This window comes from Nycticebus coucang, chromosome 1, assembly GCF_027406575.1.
Source record: "Nycticebus coucang isolate mNycCou1 chromosome 1, mNycCou1.pri, whole genome shotgun sequence".
Taxonomy (NCBI): Eukaryota; Metazoa; Chordata; class Mammalia; order Primates; family Lorisidae; genus Nycticebus; species Nycticebus coucang.
This window is the reverse complement of record NC_069780.1, coordinates 131,918,628-131,943,346: the sequence shown is the minus strand read 5'-3', so window position 1 is coordinate 131,943,346 and position 24,719 is coordinate 131,918,628. Positions and strand designations below refer to the sequence as shown.

The following is a 24,719-nucleotide window of genomic DNA, read 5'->3' as shown; positions in this document are numbered from 1 at the left end:
ATGAAGTCATCATGTGTAGCCCACATAAGAGGAGAATTATGCCCCCTTTTCTCGATGGCCAAGTATCAAGGTAAATTACAGTAGAACCCCCATAGCTGACCCCCTCCCTACATTGACCACCTCAAGTTGACTTAATTTTCATAGACTGGACATGCACCACAAGTATGTATCAGTACAATAGGCCTAATTCCTTATGTTGACTATCTCTGTATGTTGACCAGTTTTTTATAGTCTCTTGGGTGGTCAACTCACAGGGGTTCTAATGTTTTGGGATTCTTCTGCATAGGAGATTTAGTTCTTCTCCTCATTTATGAATTTATTCTATCATTTATTTATATTAGTATGGGCTCTTGGAAATTTATTTAAGCCCTGGGTTACAATCCAATACTACTTTATTTTGTTGATCAAATTTTTCCCACTTTGGCCCTTGAAAGTTCTTTCAGTTGGTTCTGGATGTGTTTACTTTTTAACCCTAAAGTTGTTCAGTGTCCTGGTCAGTTTTATACTGTAAATTTTAAAACATGAATGGGACCCGCAATGTAACTATTATATTGGCAAGAAATCGAATTTCTTCTATATTAAATGGACTTCCTCTTCAGGGCAGCTTAGAGGAACTTTGTTCTGTTTGCACAATAGTAACGATTAGCAATGTAAAAATGTGAGCATTGGAAAGGCAGCAGGGTTTATTGATCTTTCCTGCTTAATTCCAGCACCAGCTGGCCAGGGCATGCTGGTTTCAGGGCTGAGGCACTGGGGTGTTAGTATCTGCCCTCCAGCCACTTCCTATGTCCCTGCAAGCTGAGCTTGGCACCAGCCAGCTTGTTTTTACAGATGTTGACTCAGCCTGGAAGTAGCTGTCTGGGCACAAGGCCGTGCCTCACAGATGGTGATTCAGCTCAAGAGCTTCACAGACAAAGGCTGTCACATCGCTGGAGCTCTTGGGGACTCCCCAAGCCAAAGCCCCAGAGAATGTAGGAGATTAGAAATGGAAAAAGCCTGTATTAGTTATCTGGTCCTGGATAACACATTCTTCCAAGACTTAATGGCCTGAAACCACAGCTGTTTATTGTTTCTGATAGTTCCTGTGGACTGGGAATGGGAATACTCACTGGGGTGGTCCTGGCCCAGAGTCCTTCCTGATGTTGCAATCAGGTAGTGGCTGGAACGGGGTCATCACAAGGGCTTCTTTACTTATATATCTGGTGCCTGGACCCAGATGATCCAAACATTTGGGGACTGAAACAGCTGGGGCGTCTCCCTCTATCTCTGTGTCATCTCTCCACATGGCCTCTCCAGCACGATGGCTTTTTGGTAGCTGAACTCCTTACATGGTGGCTCAGGACACTAATGGCTCCTGTTCCAGAAGAAAGAGAGAGATCCAGACCAAAGGTATATTGTTTTTTTTCTAACTTTGCCTCAGAACTCCCACAGTGTCACTTTCCCAATTCATTAGAAGCATGTTACTAAGATCAGTTCATATTCTGGGGAAAGAGAATTAGATTCTACCTTTTTGTGGGAAGCATCAAGGAATTTGCAGACAATTTTTAAAACCAGACTTTAGAGAGTTGACAGCCCCTGCCCATTCCTGTCTGTGTCCCTGTCCCCCTGTCATGCACCGAGGAGGCTGAGCAACAGTTTCTTTCTGCTGTGTGTCCTGGGACACTGAATCCTCTGTTGCGGTTTCCCTGCCCATTGCCCACACCGTTATAAACAGTACTTTTATAAAATTCTCTTCAAATTACCCACTTTGAGATGCCATCTGTTTCTTGCAGTGGCCCTGACAGTTACCTGCCACCTATGTTATCTTAGAAATGAGGTTAATGACGTGGCCAAGCTCCCCTCAGGTGGACACCTTGCGAGACTTAATCCAGGGCCCCTTCGTTTCCACTTTGTTAGCTAACATGTACAGAAACTAGGATGAAAAACCTAAAATTTGTGATTACTCCCATGGAGCCTTTTGTTAGTTTGTTTACGGTCTTCCTCTGTCACCCAGGCTAGAGTGCAGAGATGTGCTCATAGCTCACTGCAGCTTGGAATTCCTGGGCTCTAGCAATCCTCCTGCCTCGGCCTCCTGAGTAGCCGGGACTACAGGAGTGCACTAGCATACCTGATTAATTTTTTAATCATTTTTTGTAGAGATGGGGTCTCACTATTTTGTCCAGGCTGGTCTAGCACTCAAGGCCTCAAGCAATCCTTCCACCTCATGATTACTCCCACAAAGTTTTGCCTACATGCTACCTCCACAGTGTGCTGCTGAGCCCGAATGGGGCCTGAGACAAAAGGGAAAGTTGCTGATACCGACAGTTTATTTATTTAAAAGTTTGATATTTTGTTCAGTCTGCATTTTTGCATTAATTTTCATATAACAGATTGCATTGCAATATCACTTGTCATGACAATTTTCCTGTACCCCTGTTACCTTTTGTGTTCCATGTCCGTGTCCTGCTTGTCTCATCCTATTGGGCCTGTCCCTCCAGCTCCCTCCACCTGTGTCACTACTGTGCTATGTTCTTTTAGAGGTGACCCAGGAATTTTTTAGCACCCCTTTTCTTCCCTTTCCTGAGGTTTTTCCATATGACTCTCATTGCCTGTCTGGCACCACCTCTTCGGATCTTGTCAGCCACATTTTAGTGGTGACTATTCTGTAATTTGGGACCAGCTCCTTTCTTCAATTTACTTTAGGTGGCTCCCAGGGGTGCCAAGTGTATGGGTGCTGGGTGCTGGGGAGGGAGATGGATCAGATGCAGGGGAGAACTTTGAGGTGGTAACACTTTGGGTGGCAAACAGACATCTTAAAAGTCAGATTATATATGATAAAGGCTGTTCGAGCCATGTATATAGCATAAAATACTATGAGTATACAACTAAAGCTGCTGCTCAGAGTTTGCCAAAGAAGGAAGGAGGAAGGGCTGGCAGAGGAGGGAAACAAGCGGCTGCGGGCAGGGGTCCCACAGAGGTGAGGTCCGGAGGTACCACAGATACATAAAGGTTGCTAACCTTGCAGTTTTCTCTCCTGCTGTCCTTATTTAGAACCTCTTGTGTCACTGCACGTAGCTGTCAGACTTTTCTCCTTTAGATCTATTCTAAGGCACTAAGGAATGAGACTCTTTACACTGCATTTCTCTGCCATCAGGGGAGAGGCTGATGTTACGTGCTGATGCGCGTCACCACTACTTACTGACACACACACCAACCGTTCCGGACCTGGCAGTACTTTTCCCTCTGATGCAGGCAGGGAGGGATATTAAATGGCATTTCATTATGATCTACTGGCTGGATGTTAGTCATGGTGTATTTTAGAGTAAGCCTGAGGGGAGTTGAGATACCAATGTCACTCCAAAGTCAAGGAAGTCTTGCACGAACGTGAACAATCCCCAGTCTCCTGCACAGTTATTGATCTGCAGGTGTGTTCCTTTCAGCTGAGCCATCCCACTTTTTGCTGCTTGTCTTTAAAGAAGGATTGGCTGGATGTAGAGAGATCTTTTTAGTCTGGACTTCATTTCTGACTCTGTGATAACCTCTCATTCTTTCCTCCCATCGTTACTCTTTGTAAACCTTCTTGCCAAATCACTATTTCTTTCTTTTTTTTTTTTTTTAAGACAGAGTCTCACTTTGTTGCCCTTGGTAGAGCCATAGCATCACAGTTCACAGCCACCTCCAGCTCCTGGGCTTAGGTGATTCTCTTGCCTCAGCCTCCTGAGTAGCTGGGACTACAGGCACCCACCACAACGCCTGGCTATTTTTTGTTGCAGTTTGGCCGGGGCTGGGTTTGAACCCGCCACCCTCGGTATATGGGGCCGGTGCCTTACTCACTGAGCTACAGGTGCGGCCCAAATCACTATTTCTTAATCCCAGTGTTCTCAGGCTTTAACAAATGACGTCATTCAACTATCCTTGATACGATCAGAATTCTTCCTTTGGTCAGTTCCTAATGATTTAATCTGCTGTTTCTGCTTTGTAAATCCTCCAATTTGCCTCTTTCCTCAATTGTCTTAATTTCACTACACTCTACATTTCAGTTTTTTGCTCCAGTATGGCTAAACTACTATCCATTATGGTGCATAGTCTTTTTTTTGCAGTTTTTGGCCCAGGCTGGGTATGAACCCACCACCTCTGGCACATGGGGCCGGCGCCCTACTCCTTTGAGCCACAGGCACCGCCTAGTGCATAGTCTTTAATGAGATCCAGTCTCAGCTAATCTTTTGAAATGTAGTTCTGTCATTACAGTTCTTTTTCTAACTGTGATGTTTAAAGTCTGTTAATGTTCTAATAGGAAGCCATTCATTCTAATTTAATAATAATATGAGGGTGGTGCCTGTGGCTCAAAGGGGTGGGGCGCTGGCCCCATATGCCAGAGGTGGCGGGTTCAAGCGCAGCCCTGGCCAAAAAAACTGCAAAAAAAAAATAAATAAATAAATAAAAAATAAATAATACTAATATGAAAAGCATCCTATTCATGCACTCATATAACACTGTTATTATTAGAGGTAAAACCCTAGGGATAAAGACGTATGATTGGCGTAATTTTATAATAGCTACCATTTAAATCTATCCTCTATGTATTATGTATATTATAATATATTGATCCCTATAATAATTAACATATATGTTAATGTTTGATAAGTGAGAAAATTTATGATCAAAGATATCACTGTTCCCAGGTAGGGTTCGGTTTTGTTTCACTTTTCTGTAGATACCTATTATTTTGTGAATCCAGTATTCCTTCTTCTGAAAACTGCTTCACCCTTCTACATAAACATGCTGTCAGAGGAATAGTCATGTTGTGATAGGGTCCTACCCCCCTGGAGTCTGAGCCGTCTCCCATAATTTTGTGGACTAGAGACTATAAGAACATTAGTTGATGGTATTTTTGTTTGTTTAATGGTAACACATAAAGCTTAAGAGTTGTTGATGGCCTGTTTACCACCACAGGGACTGCAGACATGGTGGCAGCTTGCAGACAGAGAGATTGAAGAGTGTAATTGAAGTCCCTGCCTTTAGTTTCCCATTTACATATTATGCCCCTGTGTCCCGACAATAATTTCCCCTTATGGCTTAAGTTTAAATTTGGTTTTAGTCACTTGTAACCCCTGAAAGTCCTAACTTCTGATGCTGACAGTCATTTAGGTTGAAAATAGCTTGCACACAAGGGTTTCATTCAAAGTCTGATTATACTAGCTCCCCAAAGAATTTTTGCCTAGTCTTTTCCTTCCTGATCTCAAACACAACTAAAAAATAAATTTCATCTATTAAAAATGTACCAAATGTACCAAAAAATAGCCAAATCCATCTTTACAGAAATAGAAAGACAATTCTAAAATTTATATGAAACCACAAAAGACCTCAAACTGCTAAAACAAAACAAAACAAAACAAAACTTGGGAAAAAAACAAAGTAAGAGATATTACATGTCCTAATTTCAAAATATATTATAAAGCTATAGTAAATAAAACAACATAGTACTGGTAGAAAGACAAACATCTAGACCAATTGATCAGAATAGAAAGCCCAGAAATAAATCTACACATTTGGTAAACAAGGGTCCCAAGAATGCACAAAGGGGAAAAGATAGTCTCTTCTAATAATAGTGCTGGGTAAACTGAATATCCACATGCAAAACAATGAAACTGAACTCTTTTCTTACATCAAACACAAAAATCAACTCAAAATGGATTAAAGACTTAAATTTAAGACCTAAAACTATAAAACTCCTAGAAGAAAATATAGGGAAAAGCTTCATGACGTTGATGTTGGCAGTTACTTCATGGATGTGACATCAAAAGCACAGGCAACTAAACTAAAAATAAGACAAGTGGGACTACAACTAAAACACTTCTGAATAGCAAAGGAACCAATCTACAAAGGGAAAAGATAGGATTTCTCTTACAGGATGGGAGAAATATTTACAAACCTGGTAAGGCATTAATTAAATGATAAATAAGGAATGCAACAGCAGAAAAAAACGAATAATGAGATTAAGAATTGGGCTAAGGATTTGAATAGACTTTTCTCCGAAGAAGACATACAAATGGTTAATAGGTGTATGGAAAGATGCTTAAAATCACTATTATCAAGAAAATGCAAATTAAATCCACAATGAGATATTAACTCAAACCTATTATGATGGTTATTATCAAAAAGATGAAAGATGGCAACTTTTGGCAAGGATGTGGAGAAATAGGAACCCTAGTACAGTACTGGTAGGAAAATTAATTTGCATGGTCTTTATGGAAAACAGGGTGGAGTATCCACAAAAAATTAAAAGCAGAATTACCATATGGACCCAGCAATCCCACCTTTGGGTATTTATTCAAAATAATTGAAATCAGTGTGTCAAAGAGATGTATGTTCATTACAGCATTATTTACAATAGCCAAGATGTGGAAATAACCTAAATGTTTATAAATGGATAAAGAAAATGTGGTATATATATATATATGTGTGTGTGGTGTGTATATATATATATATATATATATATATACAATTAGTACATATGTATATATAGAATAGTACTTGGCCTTAAAAAGGAGGTTATTCTGTCATATTCTACAACATGAATGAACCTTGAGGACAATGTGCTGAGTGAAATAAGCCAGTCACAGAAGGACAAACACTGCACAATTCCATTTACATGAATTATCTAAAGTAGTCAGACTCATAAAGGCAGAGATGGAAGGATGGCTGCCAGAGGCTGAAGAAAGAGGGAAATGGGGAGCTGCCAAACAATGGGTATAAAGTTTTATTTATGCAAGATAAATCAGTCCTAGAGATCTGTGATACAATATTGTGCCTATTATTAACAGTACTATGTAGTACATTTAAATTTCTGTTAAGAGAGTAGATCTCATGTCAAGTGTTCTTACTGCAATAAACCAGAAAATAATAGCCAAATTCATCCAAACAAAAAAATTATCATGAAAACAACTGAAAACTATTTCATTGATGTTTTTGTTGGATATGACTTTTATTCACTTATCTTTATTTCCTTGAATTCAATAATATGTTTCCCAACATTTCAACAAATTGGTCAAGAAAGGAAAAAGGAAGTTCTACAGCAAGTATTGGCGATATTCTCTGTGGACATGATAAACAAAAGAAAGAATTTAGTATTACAGGGAGGGAATATTTAGTGGGATCATGGGATCCTAGAATGGAAAGAGACTTGGGATTATGTGGTCCCCTTTGCTGCTTCAGACACCTCAGTGCTTGCCATGGCAGAGACTCCACAGGCTTGCACTCGGCCGTTAGTCATGTTGTAGGCCATGTTTCTAGGCCACAAAGTCCCTCCGCATGCTAGTTAGATGTTGTCTGTATGCATCTACCTCTTCAGTACAATTTTAAATTTAGCACGTCCCACCCCATGTTTACGAATTGAATGTGGATCCAATCTTGTGTAACCACTTTGGCCTTGATGCTTAACACAGTTAACAATTTGCTCTGAGGCTTTGTGAAAGAAAAAAGTCTCAATCCTATCTAACAAAAAGAAAGTCTTAACTCTGCCTAACAATAGTTGAAGACCTAAAAAAACCTATCAGGAACCATATAACATCATGTAACATCTAGAAGATGTCTAGAAAGATATGGAGAAAAACTACAATATTTGAAGAGAACAGAAATGACTATAGAGATAATTTCCCATCAGCATAACTTGGGACTCAGTTTTCCCAGAGTGTACTTGAAAAGAAAACAAACCAGTAAATTTGATTGAACAAACAGCTCATTTTTAATATTAGCTTTCGCATAGTAAGCTATTTGTGTGAATGACCAAAGCAGTTCATGGAAACAACTCATTCTCAGTCCTCACACGTAGACCTACAATAGATCAGAGACTGTTTCTTCTGTCTGATCCAATTACCCCTCTACTTCTCTCACCGTTTTTCATATTCTCACTCCTAGGGAGTTGCTACTCGGCTTCTCGATGTCCTCCAATTCTATCTTTGTAGTTTTCCTTCATAGGTTATAGTTTTCATCTTTTAATTACCCCCTTCCCCCCCTTTTTTTTGCTTTTCTTTTTTTTCATAGAGACAAGGTCTTGCTCTGTCATCCAGGCTGGAATATGGTAGTGTGGTCATACCTCACTGCAGCTTCCAACTCCTGGGCTCAAGTGATCCTCTTGTCTCAACCTTCTCAGTAGCTGGGACTACAGGCATACACCACAATGCTCAGATAATTTTTCTGATTTTTTGTGGAGATGAAGTATTGCTATATTTCCCAGGTTGGTCTCCAACCCCTGGCCTCAAGTGATCCTCCTGCCTCAGCCTCCCAAAATGCTTGGATTACAGACATGAGCCACCACACCTGCCCTAATTATCCTTAATTTTTTTTAAAAGCAGTTCCCACTGGCTGAGTACAGATTTACCAGGCTGGTAAAAATTACAAAGTAGGCTTGGCACCTGTAGCTCAGCGGCTAGGGCACTGGCCACATGCGCCGGGGCTGATGGGTTCAAACCCCGGCCCAGGCCTGTCAAAGAACGATTACAACTACAACAAAAAGAAAATAACCAAGTGTTTGTGGCAGGCACCTATAGCCCCAGCTACTTGGGAGGCTAGGCAAGAGAATCACTTAAACCCAAGAGTTTGAAGTTGCTGTGAGCTATGAAGCACTCTATTGAAGGCGATATAGTGAGACTCTGTTTCAAAAAAAAAAAATTACAAAGTAATTTCTCCACATAGGATTTGGTGGGAATGAAGTTCATTTTATAGTACCATATGTGGATTATTATGTAAAATCAAATGCTATGTTAATGTGTTAGCCCTCATTCATTCCAGCTCTTGCTGTGGGAGTTTCCTGAGGAGGGAGCATCATGAAGACATGTTGGGAATAACATCATTGTCCACGTGTTTGGGGGGGGTGCGATGAAGGGGCTGGTTGGAGAAGAATGTCTCCTTGGTGATGCTAATAAAGCAGCACTGAGCTCGAGTGACACTAGGTACCAGACCCCCAAGGTGGGAAAGAAAGGTCTCCAAGGTGAACGCTGGAGTGAATCCCTGGAGCAGGACAAGGCTATGGCTAAGTTGATGGGAAAAGAGTGTGGGCTCAAAAAGGGTGGAAGACAGACTCAAAGTGGCCTGGTGTGTTTGAGGCCAAGCAAGGTGGAGTTAAGCCATTTGTTTTTCTCCTTTTTTATTCCTCTCAGTTTTTTAAATACACTTTCTAAAATTCATAATCTAAACTGGGTGGGGGAGGAAGACATGGTGGCCAGCGTTCATGACATTTGGATGTTCTTCTCCCCCAAACTCTCTATGGCTTAGAATTGAACATAAAAATATCAAGTTCTAACACCACTAGACTAATTACTATTAATTTTGAGTTTATTTTTTAACTAAAAACATGGCCATTTCCTTCTGTTAAATCCTCCATTATGCTCTTGCTATTCGTAAAATTTTCTTCTCTTCTAATCAGCAAAGATAAGCTTAGCCTTATTTGTGGATTTCTAAGTCATTTGTTTAGACCTGCAAACTTGCCGGTGAGCAGTTATAATCGCAGTGCTTGCTACCAGGGTGTTAAAATAATCCAGGTATTTGAAGGCGTGGAATGGAATAACTTAATCTCTCAGTGATTCAGAGGGATGGTAAGGTCATCCCCTATAATACAGTTATCTGGCTCAGGAGTGTGTACATGATATAAACATTCAGTCAAGTTGAGAGCTCAGTTAAAATCCAGAAGTTCACTGACAGCAGAGTTAGATGTCCATTAAGGAAATGCTTACGAGAAACTGCATCAGAATAAAACAAAGATTAAGGGACAGGAAGAAAGCTTGTAATTGTGTTATTTCAATTAACAGACTTTGCAGAGTCTGCAAAATCAGACTTTGACTTCTGCTGCCCTTTCTTTGAAGCCGAACGTGCTTCAAGTTTCTTACTGACAGGCATGAGCAATTGCATGAGTACTAAATTCTTTGATAATTCCCAGCATGAGTCCATCCAAGGTTATGTGACAAGGCAGCATGATAAATTTATATGTGTTTGGCTATTTTGTGCATGTGTGTAGTTTTGCTAATTTGATTTGCAAAACTGAAAATTCCTCCAATGTCCACAGAAAAGTATAAGGTACCATTTGGCAGGTCAAGAAAATGCCCTCCCTTATTCTTCGTCCCTACCACATTCTTTCCCCTACATTTTAGTTTACTAAGTTGTAGTGATTGGAATCCTTCTTGGTGAATAATGCTGGGCCACGCTGAAGATTTGTGGCTGAGAGCTGGACCCTCGTCATCACCACGTACTTGTCAATAAGACAAGGTAACCCATGGTAACTGAGCTCGGAGCAGTAGGGACAGACAGCCTCCGCTCCCCACTGCTCTATAAAAGAGACCCAGCAAGGGGACCCTAACAGCTTCCAGCCCTCAGCCTGAGCAAAGGTGTGGAAAGGGACGCCCAAGACCTCCGGAGCAGAGCACACCAGCTGCAGAGGCGAGGCCAGCATGGCACCTAACTTCAAACTTCAGTGTCACTTCATTCTCCTCTTCCTGGTGGCGCTCAGAGGCGAGACCCGGCACCTAGAGGTGAGCCATCCCCGCGTGGACCCGTCATAGCTGCGTTGCATGAGTGCTCAGCCTTGGGCGCAGGCAGGCTGCCTCTGTTCCCAGCCTTTGGCAGGTTTGCTTTTTCTTTCCTCTCTGTCCCTCTCTTTCCTCCCTGGTTTCCCCTAGATCCGTCTTCCTCTCAGCCCCTGAGCATCCCTCCCTCCCTCCCTCCCTCCCTGTGGCCGCTGGGGGATAGATGCCCCTGACTGTCGGAGAGGGTCAGGACCTTCCCGTCTTCCCCGGACGCGGGGAAACCTTGATCCCTTCCCTTTAATTCGCTTTGCTCAACAGCAAGGAGGGTGCCCTGCTCCCGGTTCCTTTTCTTTCCCACCCCTTGAACTTTTCTGGGCTGACCCATTTTTCTTGCTAGCTGAGGGAAGCGGCGGACTACGACCCTTTCCCGCTCTTCAGCGCCCACCTGAAGCGGGAGCTGGCAGGGGAGCAGCCGTACCGCCGCGCGCTGCGTGAGTCGGGGCTGCGGGGCGCCCGGCGCGCGGGGAGGCGGCGGGGGACGCGGAGGGCCGGAGGGAGCGGGGGTGGCGCCTCCGGGGAGCGGGAACCCGGTGCGCGGAGGCGGGAGTCGGGGAGCTCGCTCTGGAGAGCCCCGGCACGGGCAGAGCGCTGGGGGCTGGGGCCCGAGACTCCCGGCCCGGTGCCCTCCCCCAGGATGCCTGGACATGCTGAGCCTCCAGGGCCAGTTCACCTTCACCGCCGACCGGCCGCAGCTGCACTGCGCCGCCTTCTTCATTGGCGAGCCCGAGGAGTTCATCACCATCCACTACGACCTGGTCTCCATCGACTGTCAGGGCGGAGACTTCCTGAAGGTGAGGCGACCACCCCGCCTCGCGCAGCCCCAGAGGGGTAGGGGAGGAAAGGGCTGGGGCGCTGCGCCCAGCGCGGGGCTGCCGGGTGCGGAGAGCGGGTGGCAACACCTGGTGAGACGCTCGGCTGGTGCTGGAGTCGGAGAGGCGCGCTCGGGAACTCCCACGCTCTTCCCAACCCCTGGATCTCGCCCCACGCCCCGCAGGGCTGGTGCCTCCGGACACTGCAGTGGTTTTAACTCCCTTCTTGCGCTTTTGAGGCACCAATAACTTCTAAAGACTTAACTCGCAGCACGAAGTGCTGTATGATGCAATCCCGGGCAGGCGAAATCAGATAAAAACTAGCGCCAGAGCTCGAGTCTTCCGACCAGCGGGTCTAGGTTAGCGGGCCCGGTTCCCAGCGCACGGCTGAGAGCTGAGCCCGCCTCGCTCCTGCTGGTCCCTCTCTTGGCGGAGCTGTTCCAAGCGTATAGGGGTTGTGTTCAATTTTGGAGCAGGAGGGCAGTGGCTGCTGCTAAGGATGCTAAAGGGGGATCTAACTTGAGCCAGACAGGAGGTGAGAGGAAGCCCCCCAAATTAGCAGCATCCCCACTTCAATCGATCTCTGTAAGTCTAACTGGTCAGCTGAGGATGGCTGATGGAGTTCTACTCTCCAATTAAAAATAATCATGATTTAAACCTCCAAAGTAGAATTACTTTGGAACCTGTCAGACGCGTTGGAAATAATGTGTAGCCCGGTTGTTGGCAATTTTCCTCAGATGGCTGCGGAAAATGAGTCCTAGACCGGACTCATTAAACTGGAGACCTGTGGTGATTTGGGAAGTAAAGTCAATAGATTCTGATCCTTTATCCAACTGCAAAGTTCAACAATTGAAGGGGGAAAGTCCCGAGTGGCATAACAGCCTGAGTGTTGAAGCAGTTCTTGATATTTTAAAGTAATATCTGATGACTTTTAAAAAAATGGGCATATGTAACTATTGGCAGGTAAAGTTGCTGCTCAGGTTTTTTCTTTTGCTACTTATTTTTGAGATATTTTATTCACATTTCAATGACTACGGGAAAGAGAGCAGTTGAACAGAACCCAAATTACGTTTCTGTAGAATTCAGTGTACATTGCCTATAGTTTCACTAACCAATACGGTTGAAGTGATGTAATAAATATAAGAAAGTTGATGTACTTTCAAAACTTTCAGGCTTGTAAAGAAAAAAAAGCATTAATTAATTAATTAATTAATTAATAACATTGCTTGTGAACAACCTTCAAAGTTAAAATATATACAAATGAAAAACAAGAAGGCCGGGGGTGTAGACTGCCTGTTCCTCACGTGTGACTGAAGGCCCATTGCTGGGTAACTTCCCCTCCTCCCAACACACCTGTGACTTCAGGTGATAGAAATGATAGCCTCTATGTCTATATATTTTTACAGGTATTTGATGGTTGGATTCTCAAGGGGGAGAAGTTCCCCAGTTCCCAGGATCATCCTCTCCCCACGGCTGAGCGGTACATAGATTTCTGCGAGAGTGGCCTTAGCAGAAGGAGTATCAGAGCCTCCCAGAATGTGGCCATGCTCTTCTTCCGGATCCATGAACCCGGAAATGGATTCACATTAACCATAAAGACAGATCCTAACCTCTTTCGTAAGTGGGTTCACTGTCTTCTGCATTAAAAGGCAGAACTTGGGGATCAAACCTACTTTTCAAAGGTAATATAATTGCAGGGACTTAAATAATTTAAACTGAGGTATGATTCACATGGAAATTTTGTTTTAATTAGAAATGACCTAGTGGGTATTTTTTTATTCAGCATGATAAAAATCAAATCACAGATTGTAATTTATTTCCCAGGCTAGATAGTATACTAATTTAAGACCAGTATAACTCTGTTCCCCCCCCGGCTCCCGCCCCCAAAGTCTTATTCTGGTCTCCTAAGATACAATTCATTCAGTGACAAACTTTAACCTCCCAAGTCATTCTACTGATCCCAGATAAACTTGAGGGATCAGATATGAAGTTACAGTTGTAAAGGCTGAAAGGCTACAGATAGGGATTGTAGTGGACATATGTCATGCCCTGAGTTGGACCAGAGCACCTTAATGCTGCCTTCCAATTCTCAGCCCACTACTCTAATGCAGTTTCCTTCTGTTGGACACTCACATAGATTATGCTATAAAATTGAATCGCTCAGAACAGCCTAAAGGACATTATTTTAATCAAAAATGAGCTTACTTATCTATTTATTGTAGTTTTCCCCTATTAAGGGAAAAAAATCTTTTTAAAAATTAGAAGTAAGAATTTTACTCATTTTAAATTGCATGCAACGGTAGTAATATTAACTCTTCATGTAGTTGAAGGATAGGGCCTAATCTGCCATAGAATAATGTACTACCGATCTTATGATTTCTATTAAAAAAAAAATTTTCTGAAAGAAGCCCTTATCAAAAAGGCCATTTCTAAGGACTGGAGCAGAATAATTCTAGAGGAAAAAGTTCAGTAGTTTTCCTATATTTTGTTTGGTTAGAAATGAGAAACCTTCCAGAATCATCAAGGAATTTCAGTTCTTTTAGAAATTAAAAAATGTAATTAAAAATATAATAAGGAAGCAAGAGGTGGCTCTAATCAACCAGAAACGTTTGTCTTATAATCAGCAAAGGAGTACAAATTCTGATGCTTGTAGTTTCATATCCAGAAGAATAAATATATTTTAAATCTAGATATGAGATACAAAACAAAAAATTTTATATAAGAGTAAATTAAATATTAAATTAAATATTACAAATTTACTACTTATAACCCTAACACTCTGGTAGGCTGAGGCAGGTGGATTGTTTGAGCTCACAAGCAAAAGTGCAAAAGTGAGACCCTGTCTCTACTAAAAATAAAAAAACTGAGGCAAGAGGATTGCTTGAGTCCAAGAGCTGGAAGTTGCTGTGAGCTATGGTGATGCCATGGCATTCTACCCAGGACAACAGCTTGAGATTCTGTCTCAAAAAAATTTAACATTCGGGCGGCGCCTGTGGCTCAGTCGGTAGGGCGCTGGCCCCATGTGCCGAGGGTGGTGGGTTCAAACCCAGCCCCGGCCAAACTACAACCAAAAAATAGCCGGGCGTTGTGGCGGGCGCCTGTACTGATTCTCTTGCCTCAGCTACTCGGGAGGCTGAGGCAAGAGAATCGCTTGAGCCCAGGAGTTGGAGGTTGCTGTGAGCTGTGTGAGGCCACGGCACTCTACCGAGGGCCATAAAGTGAGACTCTGTCTCTACAAAAAAAAAAAAAAAAAATTTAACATTCAGTCAACTTCTCACATAACACCCAGAAAATATTTATCAGCCTCGTGTCTTTTTATTTTTTCTTAGCCTATTTAATCACTATTAGAAAATACTTAAAATAGGGCGGCGCCTGTGGCTCAGTCGGTAGGGCGCCGGCCCCATATACCGAGGGTGGTGGGTTCAAACCCAGCCCCGGCCAAACTGCAACCAAAAAATAGCCGGGCATTGTGGCGGGCGCCTGTAGTCCCAGCTACTCAGGAGGCTGAGGCAGGAGAATTGCTTGAGTCCAGGAGTTGGAGGTTGCTGTGAGCTGTGTGAGGCCATGGCACTCTACCGAGGGCCATAGGGTGAGACTCTGTCTCTACAAAAAAAAATACTTAAAATAGGCTCAGCCCCTATAGCTCAGCGGCTAGGGCGCCAGTCACATACACTGGAGCTGACGAGTTCAAAACCCATCCTGGGCCTGCCAAACAACAATGGCAACTACAACCAAAAGATAGCTGGGCATTGTGGTGGGTGCTGGTGTCCCAGTTACTTGGGAGACTGAGGTAAGAGAATCGCTTAAGCCAGTGGTTCTCAGCCTTCCTAATGCTGCAACCCTTTAATACAGTTCCTGTGGGTCACAACCCACAGGTTGAGAACCGCTAGCTTAAGGCCAAGAGTTTGAGGTTGCTGTGAGCTGTGACGCCACAGTGCTCTATCGAGGATGACATAGTGAGATTCTAACTCAAAAAAAAAAAAAAAGACAAGAAAATACTTAAAATAAAATTATTTATTTACTTTATTATTTTAAAAAATAATATGGCTCTAAATTCTATGAGTGAAGGCTTTAGACAGACGAGATTTAAGTGTAGGCCTCACTATAGGCCTCAATTCTTTCAGACTCCTAACTTCCACCTGGACCTCCGTTAACTGAAGTGTTCCTAGAACTACTACCAGCTAGTACTTTTTGTTCAGCTATTGATTCATGTCTTGTGATTGTTACAAACAAGGTAACCCCCTGAGATCAAGATCAGAAGACCCTTGTGGCCCAGGGCCTCCTGACAATGTTTCAAAATTGCCTTTGTGATACATACGCTCTCTTCCCAGGCAGAAGGCCCTAGACATGAACAGGAGCCTAGAATAAAGTTACAATACATTTCTATAAAAATCCAGCAAACCAAGTAATGTGAATGTGCCTTTTTTTCCTACCAAGCCTGCAATGCCATCTCTCAAACCCCAAATGGGAAGTTCACTTTGGTAGTTCCACATCAACATCGCAACTGCAGCTTCTCCATCATTTATCCTGTGGTAATCAAAATATCTGATCTCACCCTGGGACACCTAAATGGTCTTCAGTTGAAGGTGAGTTGCTTTCTTGCTGCCCAATCATTGTGTAAGGCCCCAGCTTTGTCAGAGCAGAAGCCGTCAGTGGCACAGCCAAACACAGACCTGAGCAAATTGGAGCAGTAGGTCCCTCTGATTGACTCCTCACGTGCTCGCCGTAGCTGCTGGCACGAAGTCCTTTTTCTATTTTAGTATGCTGCCAGTCGCATGCTCAGGTGCCTGTTCCAGCGACTTGAACACTCTTCTCATGATGTAGGAAATGTTTTCAACTGGTAAAGTTGTGGTCTATAATTACAATTGAACTCTCTTGTACTTGCCTCTTTTACAAAAATTCTTTCCTAGCAGAACCTAGTATGAGTCATCTACACAGCTGTTTTTCTGATTATTGGAATTTTCTTTTGACATGAAGGAAGTATCTCATTGACAGAACTGTGTTATGAAGGAATGCTAACTCTAGCATAAAATACAAAATTGGATTTTTATATCACAAAGTACAGGAAAGCATTGAGGAGTATTTTGCTTTGCAGGTAATTCAGAACATTTTGCCCCTGCTAGCTTGGAACCCTATCAACTTGTCTTCAGATGAACTTCTGTATGGACCTGAGAATGAGTGCTGATCGTGACCATATCTCCTTGTAGGGAGCTTCTTCCCTCTGAGTCATCCTCATTTCCTTGGCTCATATGCCAAGTTAAGATAACTCATGTATTTGTTGCTATTAAAGGCGGTCATAGTTCCTAATCAGACAGATTTTAGTGAAAACCAAATAAATAGAGCCAAGACTGAGAAAAGGAGTCCATCCAACGTCGTAAACCCCTTAATTCATGGATCAATACCTATGTTTTTAGAGTGTTTTTTTAATTTTTAATTTTTATTTATTTATTTCTTATTTTTTTTGAGACAGAGCCTCAAGCTGTTGCCCTGGGTAGAGTGCTGTAGCATCACAGCTCACAGCAACCTCAAACTCCTGGGCTCAAGCGATTCTCTTGCCTCCGCCTCCCAAGTAGCTGGGACTACAGGCGCCCGCCACAATGCCCGGCTATTTTTTGGTTGTAGTTGTCATTGTTGTTTGGTGGTCCGGGCTGGATTCAAACCCGTCAGCTCAGGTGTATGTGGCTGGCGCCTTTGCCGCTTGAGCCACAGGCGCCGAGCCAATACCTATCTTTTTAAGGGAGACCTTAATGGAAGAATAACATCTTGATAAGGACACCTTTGGTTATCTTTGGTACAGTCTTATTGGCTTAATATTGCTTGTATATCATTCTTGATATAAAATATAGAAGATTGGAGGTGTGATCACAAATTGGGAGAGCTGCACTTTATTTATTTATTATTATTTTGTGACGGAGTCTCACTCTGCTACCCTGGGTAGAGTGCTATGGTGTCATAGCTCACAGCAACCCCAAACTCTTCGGCTTGAGCAATCCTCTTACATCAGCCTCCCGAGGAGCTGGGACTGTAGGCATGTGCCATCACGTCTGGCTAATTTTTCTATTTTTAGTAGAGACAGAATCTTGCTCTTGCTCAGGGCTGGTCTTGAACTCCTGAGCTTGAGCAATCCACCTGCCTCGACCTCCGGGAGTGCTAGGATTACAGGTGTGAGCCACAGAGCTTGGACTGCACATTAGTTATTAGGGCTATGAGGAGTAATCTTGATATATCCCTCTGAACAATTTAGAGCCTCCAGTGTCTGGGCATCTATTTCTTTGGGCAAGGCACTATTCTAGATGCTGGAAATGAGCAATGACCAAGACAGGTCTTGCTCACAGGGAAAGTGTGTTCTAGTGGGATAAAACAGGCGAAGTTGCTGTGCATTTCAAATAATGGTAAGTGCTGTACAGAAAAGGATCAGAGTGGTGTGATAGACAGTGACTGGGAGCAAGAGGGTAGAGGATGGGGCAGGAGGCTGCTTGAAATATGATATCCAGGAAAAAAACATTTGAGAAGTGAGACCTGAGGGATAGATCAGAAGGAGCCAGCTGCCATGGGAAGAACAGAGAGCTGAGGGAATAGCAGTGCAGAGGCTCAGAGGTGGGAATGGGCTTCCTGGGCTCTGAGAACCGAAAGAAGCCAAGGTGGGGAGGAGTGGCCTGAGACAGCATGGGGGAGATGGGCAGGGCCAGAGTGTGGAGAGCCCTGCAGATCATTTTAAGGAGTTAGACTTTATTGTTCTAAGCATGATAGGAACCTACTGGAGGGGTTCAGGCAGAAAAGTGACATTTACACTCTGATTTACACTGTCTAGTATGTCAGTAGGGGCCATACTACCCTTTTGATGCCCCGGTGAGATGTTTCTTTAATTATTATTAATGTGCCTATCAAGATTATTTTCTTAAGGCTGGGCATGGTGGCTCACGCCTGTAATCCCAACAATATAGGAGGCCAAGGCAGGTGGATTGCCTGAGCTCAAGAGTTTGGGAGCAGCCTGAGCAAGAGTGAGACTCTGTCTGTAAAAATAGCTGGGTGTTGTGGTGGGCCCCTATAGTCCCAGATACTTGGGAGACAGGCAAGAGAATCACCTGAGCTCAAAAGTTTAAGGTTGCTGTGAGCTGTGACACTACGGCACTCTACCAAGGGGGATGAAGTGAGACCCCTATCTCAAAAAAAAAAAAAAAAAGATTATTTTCTTAAATAAAACATTCCAGATTTGTTTATATATTGGATGGTGAGTTCCACCAAAAAGGAAAGAATTGAATTTTACACATCAAATAGATGTTTGGATCTTACATTTGGTGCTCCTTTGGTACGCTGTTGTAGTGTGGGCAAGAGATAATGGTGGCTTCGGACCATTATCTAGGGGTCCACAGGTGAGGAATTTCAGAAAGGTCCCTACATAACTCAGTTTCTGACATTGTTTATAAAGCAGAGAGGTTTGCAAAGAGGAGAGGAAAGTTACTGCAGGGAAAAGGCGCTCCCAACTTCCTTGCTTCTTTGTTTTGTTTTCCTCTTTTAGTTCCTACTTCTTCCCACCTTCTCTACTTCCCGTTTCTCCCTCCCCATTCTGCCTTTTGCCCTTCAAAACCATCTACTAAAAATTGGAACCCACAGAACCAAATGAATATTTAGTCTTCTTTTTTTTTTTTTTTCTTTGAGGCAGAGTCTCACTGGGTTGCCCTCAGTAGAGTGCTATGGTATCACAGCTCTCAGCAACGGCAAACTCTTGGGCTCAAGCAATTCTCTTGCTTTAGCCTCCCAAGTAGCTGAGACTACAGACGCCCACCACAACGCTCGGCTATTTTTTTTGTTGCAGTTGTCATTGTTGGTTAGCTGGCCTGGCCGGGTTCGAACCCGCCAACTTCGGTGCATGTGGCTGGTGCCGTAACCACTGTGCTACGGGTGCCGAGCCCAATGTTTACTCTTAAGAAAAGTTTTCTCTGGGCATCTTCCAGGAAAGGCAATCAAGGGTTTTTGCCTTCATCCCTCTGGCTAACGCAATGCTCAATACAAGAACATGAAGCCCTCTACACAGTGGGGCTAATTAAACTTGTGTTTCATCAGATGATGAAATTATGTGTAAAGCATTGAAGCACACAGTAGGTGTGCTTTTAAAAATACATATCCCTACCGGCTTCCCTTCATTAGCCAAATAATTACCATTATAATTATAGTTTAGTTCCAGTTGTATTTCAGTGTCCTTCTAAATGTCTGAGTGTGTGTGTTTATGCACATGTGTGTTTTAAATTCTCTATTTTAGATCTTGGTCCTCCTGTGTCAGGTCTATCTAGTTAACTACTGAACGCTTTCACCCGTTCTACTAGTTCTCCTAATGAGCACGCCCCATGGAGATGCGGATTATGGGCAAAACGGACAACATAAATTGTGAGGACAATGAAAGACGAAAATGTAGGGGCCCTTATTTAAAATTTATCAAAAATGCAGTACAACGTTAAACCACGCTCAGGGCCTTCCTGGTGTGGCCCTATATGGCTGCAACAGGTGGCATGACCATGAGGCCACCCCTGATTGCAGGAGGTGGGTGGCCCAAAGTACAGTAATGGGGACTGAGAGTGGCTGCTTTGTGGGGGAAAATGAGGCACTGTGGAAAAGACAGCTCGGGAAGGATGAAGGGAAGCTGAAAAACATGGTCACAAGGAACCACACACAGTCTTAGAATCAATTCTTCCTTTGAGTATCTCAAAAAGATTTGCTCTAGTTGAAAGGAGAAAGATGATAGTGACTTGGTAACTTGGGCCACCAAACCAGTGTTTTATCCTTTTTTAGTACGCACATAATTGATCTAATCCTTGTTGGCAGAAGTGATATGTTCCAGTAGCAGAAAAATTGCTTTACAAAAAAGAGGAAAAGAGGTAAGGTGAAGGAAAAGCAGTGTGAACGCCGTATCTATAAAGTGCAGGTATTTGGCTTGGTTTAACTCTGACTGTCGGCATTAAGAGATTCCACTAATTCAGGATGTATGTCCAAATGATTCAAAAAGCAAAGCATTTTCAGGTTCAATTTTCATACATCTCATATGGGGCTTACAGATTCCCATTTTATTATTCCAGTCCTTCAGCCTGAGGGAAAAAAAAATGTACTGACACATTTTTTATAAGAAAATGATTACTCATCTGATTTAGAAAAGCAATCCTTATGACTTTTTTTTTCACCTTTAAATGTCTTTTAATTTCCGGAGTCCCAGATGTTAAATTAAATGGCACTGCCAGGATGTTGAGGCTGATTGAGTGGATTTACCAATTCGTCGATGATTAAAAGGTTTGACTTGTGGTTCAAACATATCTTTCTCTGTGGTTTTGTCCCCATAGAAACCCTCAGCAGGTTGTGGGGGGGTAGGAGACTTCGTGGAGCTGCTGGGAGGTGCTGGATTGGACCCTTCCAAAATGATGCCTTTAGCTGATCTCTGCTACCCCTTTCATGGCCCCGGTGAGAGATTTCATTGATTATTATTTAAGTGCTTATCGAGTGTTTTGAAAAGTAAACTACTCCCAATTTTTTATACATGGGAAGACAAGTTTGACCAAAAAGAAAGAAAGAATAAAAGTCAATTGTGTACAGTGAATCAGTATGATGATTTTTACATTTGAGCTTATGTTTAGTATCAAAATCTATTACCAAAATATCTGACATTGGGAGAGAAATCTATGAAGCAATAAGGGTATATATTTTAAGTTTGGTCCAAAGAAAAACTGAAAAAGTCAAAGCTTTATGACTCTATGCTCTTTCCATCTTCTTGGGGATCCCTGCTTTCATCCTCTGCAGACTAAAGGGTTTGCCTGCTAATGAAAAACTTGTGACTCAGATAGTAGCATGACAATTAAGTTCACAAACTCATCCTAGAAAAAGAGCTACATACTTCATTACTGAATTTTATCAGGAATCATGTCAAAATAATATGTAAATATTAGTCACATTCACTAACATAAATAGGTCATGTTGTATAGATAAAAATTCAGAAGAAGAATGACCTTCTAATTATAAAAAGAAAAATAAATTTGGACCTCCTGGTAGAAACTTAACCTAGACTCTCTAGTACTTATATTAAACTAATTGTAGTGTCTATATTTACTACGTCTTATAATTGGCTTTCACCTCAATAACTCTATTGAATTGTTTTACTTCACTTAAACCCATGTCCACGTTTCTGAGGTACCTGTTACGTATTGACAATGCTTGCCCTTCTCAGAATTTAGAAACACCGCATAGAGACAAAGGGCAAGGTAGATTGAGAAAACTAAAACAGCAGAAAGTATGATTGTAGAGCAGATAAATCTCACTCAGGAACCAGCTTGAGACTGGAGAAATAAAAGAAAGTAATTTTTCTTTTTTTTTTTTTAGACAGAGTCTCACTCTGTCACCCTTGGTAGAGTCCCATGGCATCATAGCTCACAGCAAGCTCAAACTCCTGGGCTCAAGCCGTCCTCTTGCCTTGGCCTTCTAAGTAGCTGGGACTGCAGGCATGTGCCATCATGCCCTGCTAGTTTTTCCTTTTTTTTTTTTTGTAGAGACAGAGTCTCACTGTACCGCCCTCGGTAGAGTGCTGTGGCGTCACACAGCTCACAGCAACCTCTAACTCTTGGGCTTAAGCGATTCTCTTGCCTCAGCCTCCCGAGCAGCTGGGACTACAGGCGCCCGCCACAACGCCCGGCTATTTTTCTGTTGCAGTTTGGCCGGGGCTGGGTCCGAACCCGCCACCCTCGGCATATGGGGCCGGCGCCCTACTCACTGAGCCACAGGAGCCGCCCAGTTTTTCCTTTTTTTAATAGCCATGAGGCCTCACTCTTGCTCAGGCTGGTCTCGAACTCCTGAGCTCAAGCGATTTACCCTCCTTGGCCTTCCAGAGTGCTAGGATTACAGGTGTGAGCCACTGCCAAGGAAACCAATTCCTATTTTTGTTTTATTTATTTGTTTGTTTATTTATTGAGACAGAGTCTCATCATGTTGCCCTCCATAGACTTCTGTAGTGTCATAGCTCACAGCAACCTTAAACTCTTGGGCTTAAGTGATTCTCTTGGCTCAGCCTCCCAAGTAGCTGGGACTACAGGCGCCCGCCACAACTCCTGGCTATTTTTGTTATTGTTGTCATTGTTGCTTAGCAGGCCCCGGCTAGGTTCAAACCCACCAGCCCTGGTGCATGTGGCGGGTGCCTGTAGTTACAGGCACAGAGCCAAGGAAAGCAATTTTTAATAAAAATAATATGAGTTTCAATATATAACTGCTCAAGCAGTTGTATATATAAAAGTTGTCGGATGCTTATAAAGTTTAGATTTAAAAGAAGTGAGGATATCAGAAGCCATTTCATATAAGATGTATGGGAAAAATGAAGGGGAAAAGGTACAGCTGGGTAATAGAACAAACACTAGTATATTCTGGCATGCCTATAGCACGCGAATGATTTTTGTTTGTTTATATGTGGAACTGAGTTTTATCTTGACTCAGAAAATAATAAACAGGTGTTTTTTTGGCTTCCATAAATGTTCAGCGTTCCATCCTCTAGCCCCTGCCCACTAAGGGCCACTAAGGGCACAAAAACTGCCCCTGCAAATTTCTAATCTGTCCCTAGAGGTCAGGACTGCCCCCACGACAAGCGTCCAAGCCAAGCCAGGGTGCAGAGCTGACTGCCCTAATGTGCCTTCATCATCCAAGCCTTGCAGATAGGAAAATGTGCAAAAGGCCAGGAGACATCTTGCTTCTCTCCAGCCAGTTTTATTTGTATAACAGTGTTCTTGCACATGAGGACAAAGGCTGAGTTCCGTTTTACTATTCTATAATTAATTGTGTACAGTATTATAATGAAAGTGAATACAAAGCCGTTTCACCTGATAACAGATGTACGGTTTGAGTGTGAAAGAGAAGTCCCCTGGCTTTCCTTGCGTTTAAATTATCTGGTAGACAGTTTCACTGTGTGGCTTCTAACCTGCTGGGAAACATTTATAATTTTTTTTCCATCAATTATAGCCCAAATGAAAATTGGCTGTGACAACACTGTTGTGCGCGTGGTCTCCAGTGGGAAACACATAAATCGTGTGACTTTTGAGTATCGACAGCTGGAACCATACGAATTGGAAAGCCCAAATGGAAACAGTATCCAGGAATTCTGTCTGTCCAGTTTTTGAGTAACTAACCCAATGACTGACATGCTGTTAAGTGAGTTTGTAATGGCTGTTGTACATGGTTTTGACGCCCAGCTACTTAAAAACTTTTCATACTAGTCAGTATTCTCAGCCTCCGGCCCCCACACATAATTTTTGTGCTTTGCTTCTTTGTTTGTGATATATAAGTGAACACGTGGCAGAATAAGCCCCTCTTTGGCAGAAAATAATTTTTAATGGAAATCTTTGTACTTCTTTGGTGTATCACAAACCTGAAACTGGTGAGAGAAGTGCAGAGCAATGTGCAATAAAAAATTGTATCTCAAGGGAAGAAAAATGGTGGTACTTGTATAGGCTTAATAACAGAAAATTTAGTCTTGTGTCCAGTAAGGTAGTTGCACCTGTTTAGTTATATTCTGTTTATTATTCTGTTTATAATAGATATATAGCTATTATTTATTAATTTGTACCAACTTGTTTCTAACAAAACTCTATAGCATGGAAAACATTTTCCATCCACAAATACAGATATGAATAAATATATTCAAAAGTTGGCGCCTTGATAATTGTGCTTGAATTTCTTTCCAGAGTAGTCCCCTACATTGTTACCCGCAGAAAACAATGTTCTTGTGTGGTACAGAACCAAAAGCTGAGGTCAATCACTTTGGGCTTCTTAGGGCTGGTAGAACTCTGGATCATTGAAGTAGAATTAGTTAGAGCTGAGGTAGGATTGCAGGGTTTGCAGAAGCAAAGTTAACTGATTGGGCCTGGCAGGGAAGCTGGGTGCAGAGATCCATTTTGCTCTATCTTCTGAGAAAACTCAAAATACATGTCTTTGTCACAACGGATGCGCTTTTCAACAAGAACAGCAAAGACCTTGAAACTGTTTTAGGTACAAGTTGCAGCAATCTGAGTCCTGTGATGATGAAGGCAGTTTACTGTTGACTGAGTCTTGCTCACCTTTGACTTGAGAATAAGCGTGTGGTATCTAAAAGGCATGTTCGAGCAGAAAAGTCAGGCTCTGAGCAACAAAAGTAAATACTTCTAAGTGAACTCTTTATTTTGAATTAACAGATGGAAGCTTTAAACTATGCCATATGTAATGGCCTGATTATGGATCCTGAGACACATTTAATAGAAAGTTCATTGGAATATACTAGGCTCCCTATGCACTGGACTTGTTAAAAATATGAAAACTAGGCAGAAGGAAAAATGCTGATTGAAAGGGGCAGAAGTACCTA

At 42.7% G+C, this 24,719-nt stretch overlaps 1 protein-coding gene across 1 annotated transcript; it reads left to right on the top strand.

The window, feature by feature from the left end:
* The first annotated feature begins 1,369 nt into the window (after window positions 1-1,369).
* On the top strand, window positions 1,370-24,230 carry CRHBP (corticotropin releasing hormone binding protein). Its single transcript, XM_053588223.1, has 8 exons — window positions 1,370-1,389; window positions 10,125-10,502; window positions 10,894-10,987; window positions 11,190-11,347; window positions 12,772-12,982; window positions 15,803-15,951; window positions 20,695-20,812; window positions 23,345-24,230. The coding sequence occupies exons 2-8, from the start codon at window positions 10,422-10,424 to the stop codon at window positions 23,500-23,502; spliced, it is 969 nt and encodes a 322-aa protein (XP_053444198.1). The 5' UTR covers window positions 1,370-1,389; window positions 10,125-10,421; the 3' UTR covers window positions 23,503-24,230.
* The last annotated feature ends 489 nt before the right edge of the window (window positions 24,231-24,719 follow it).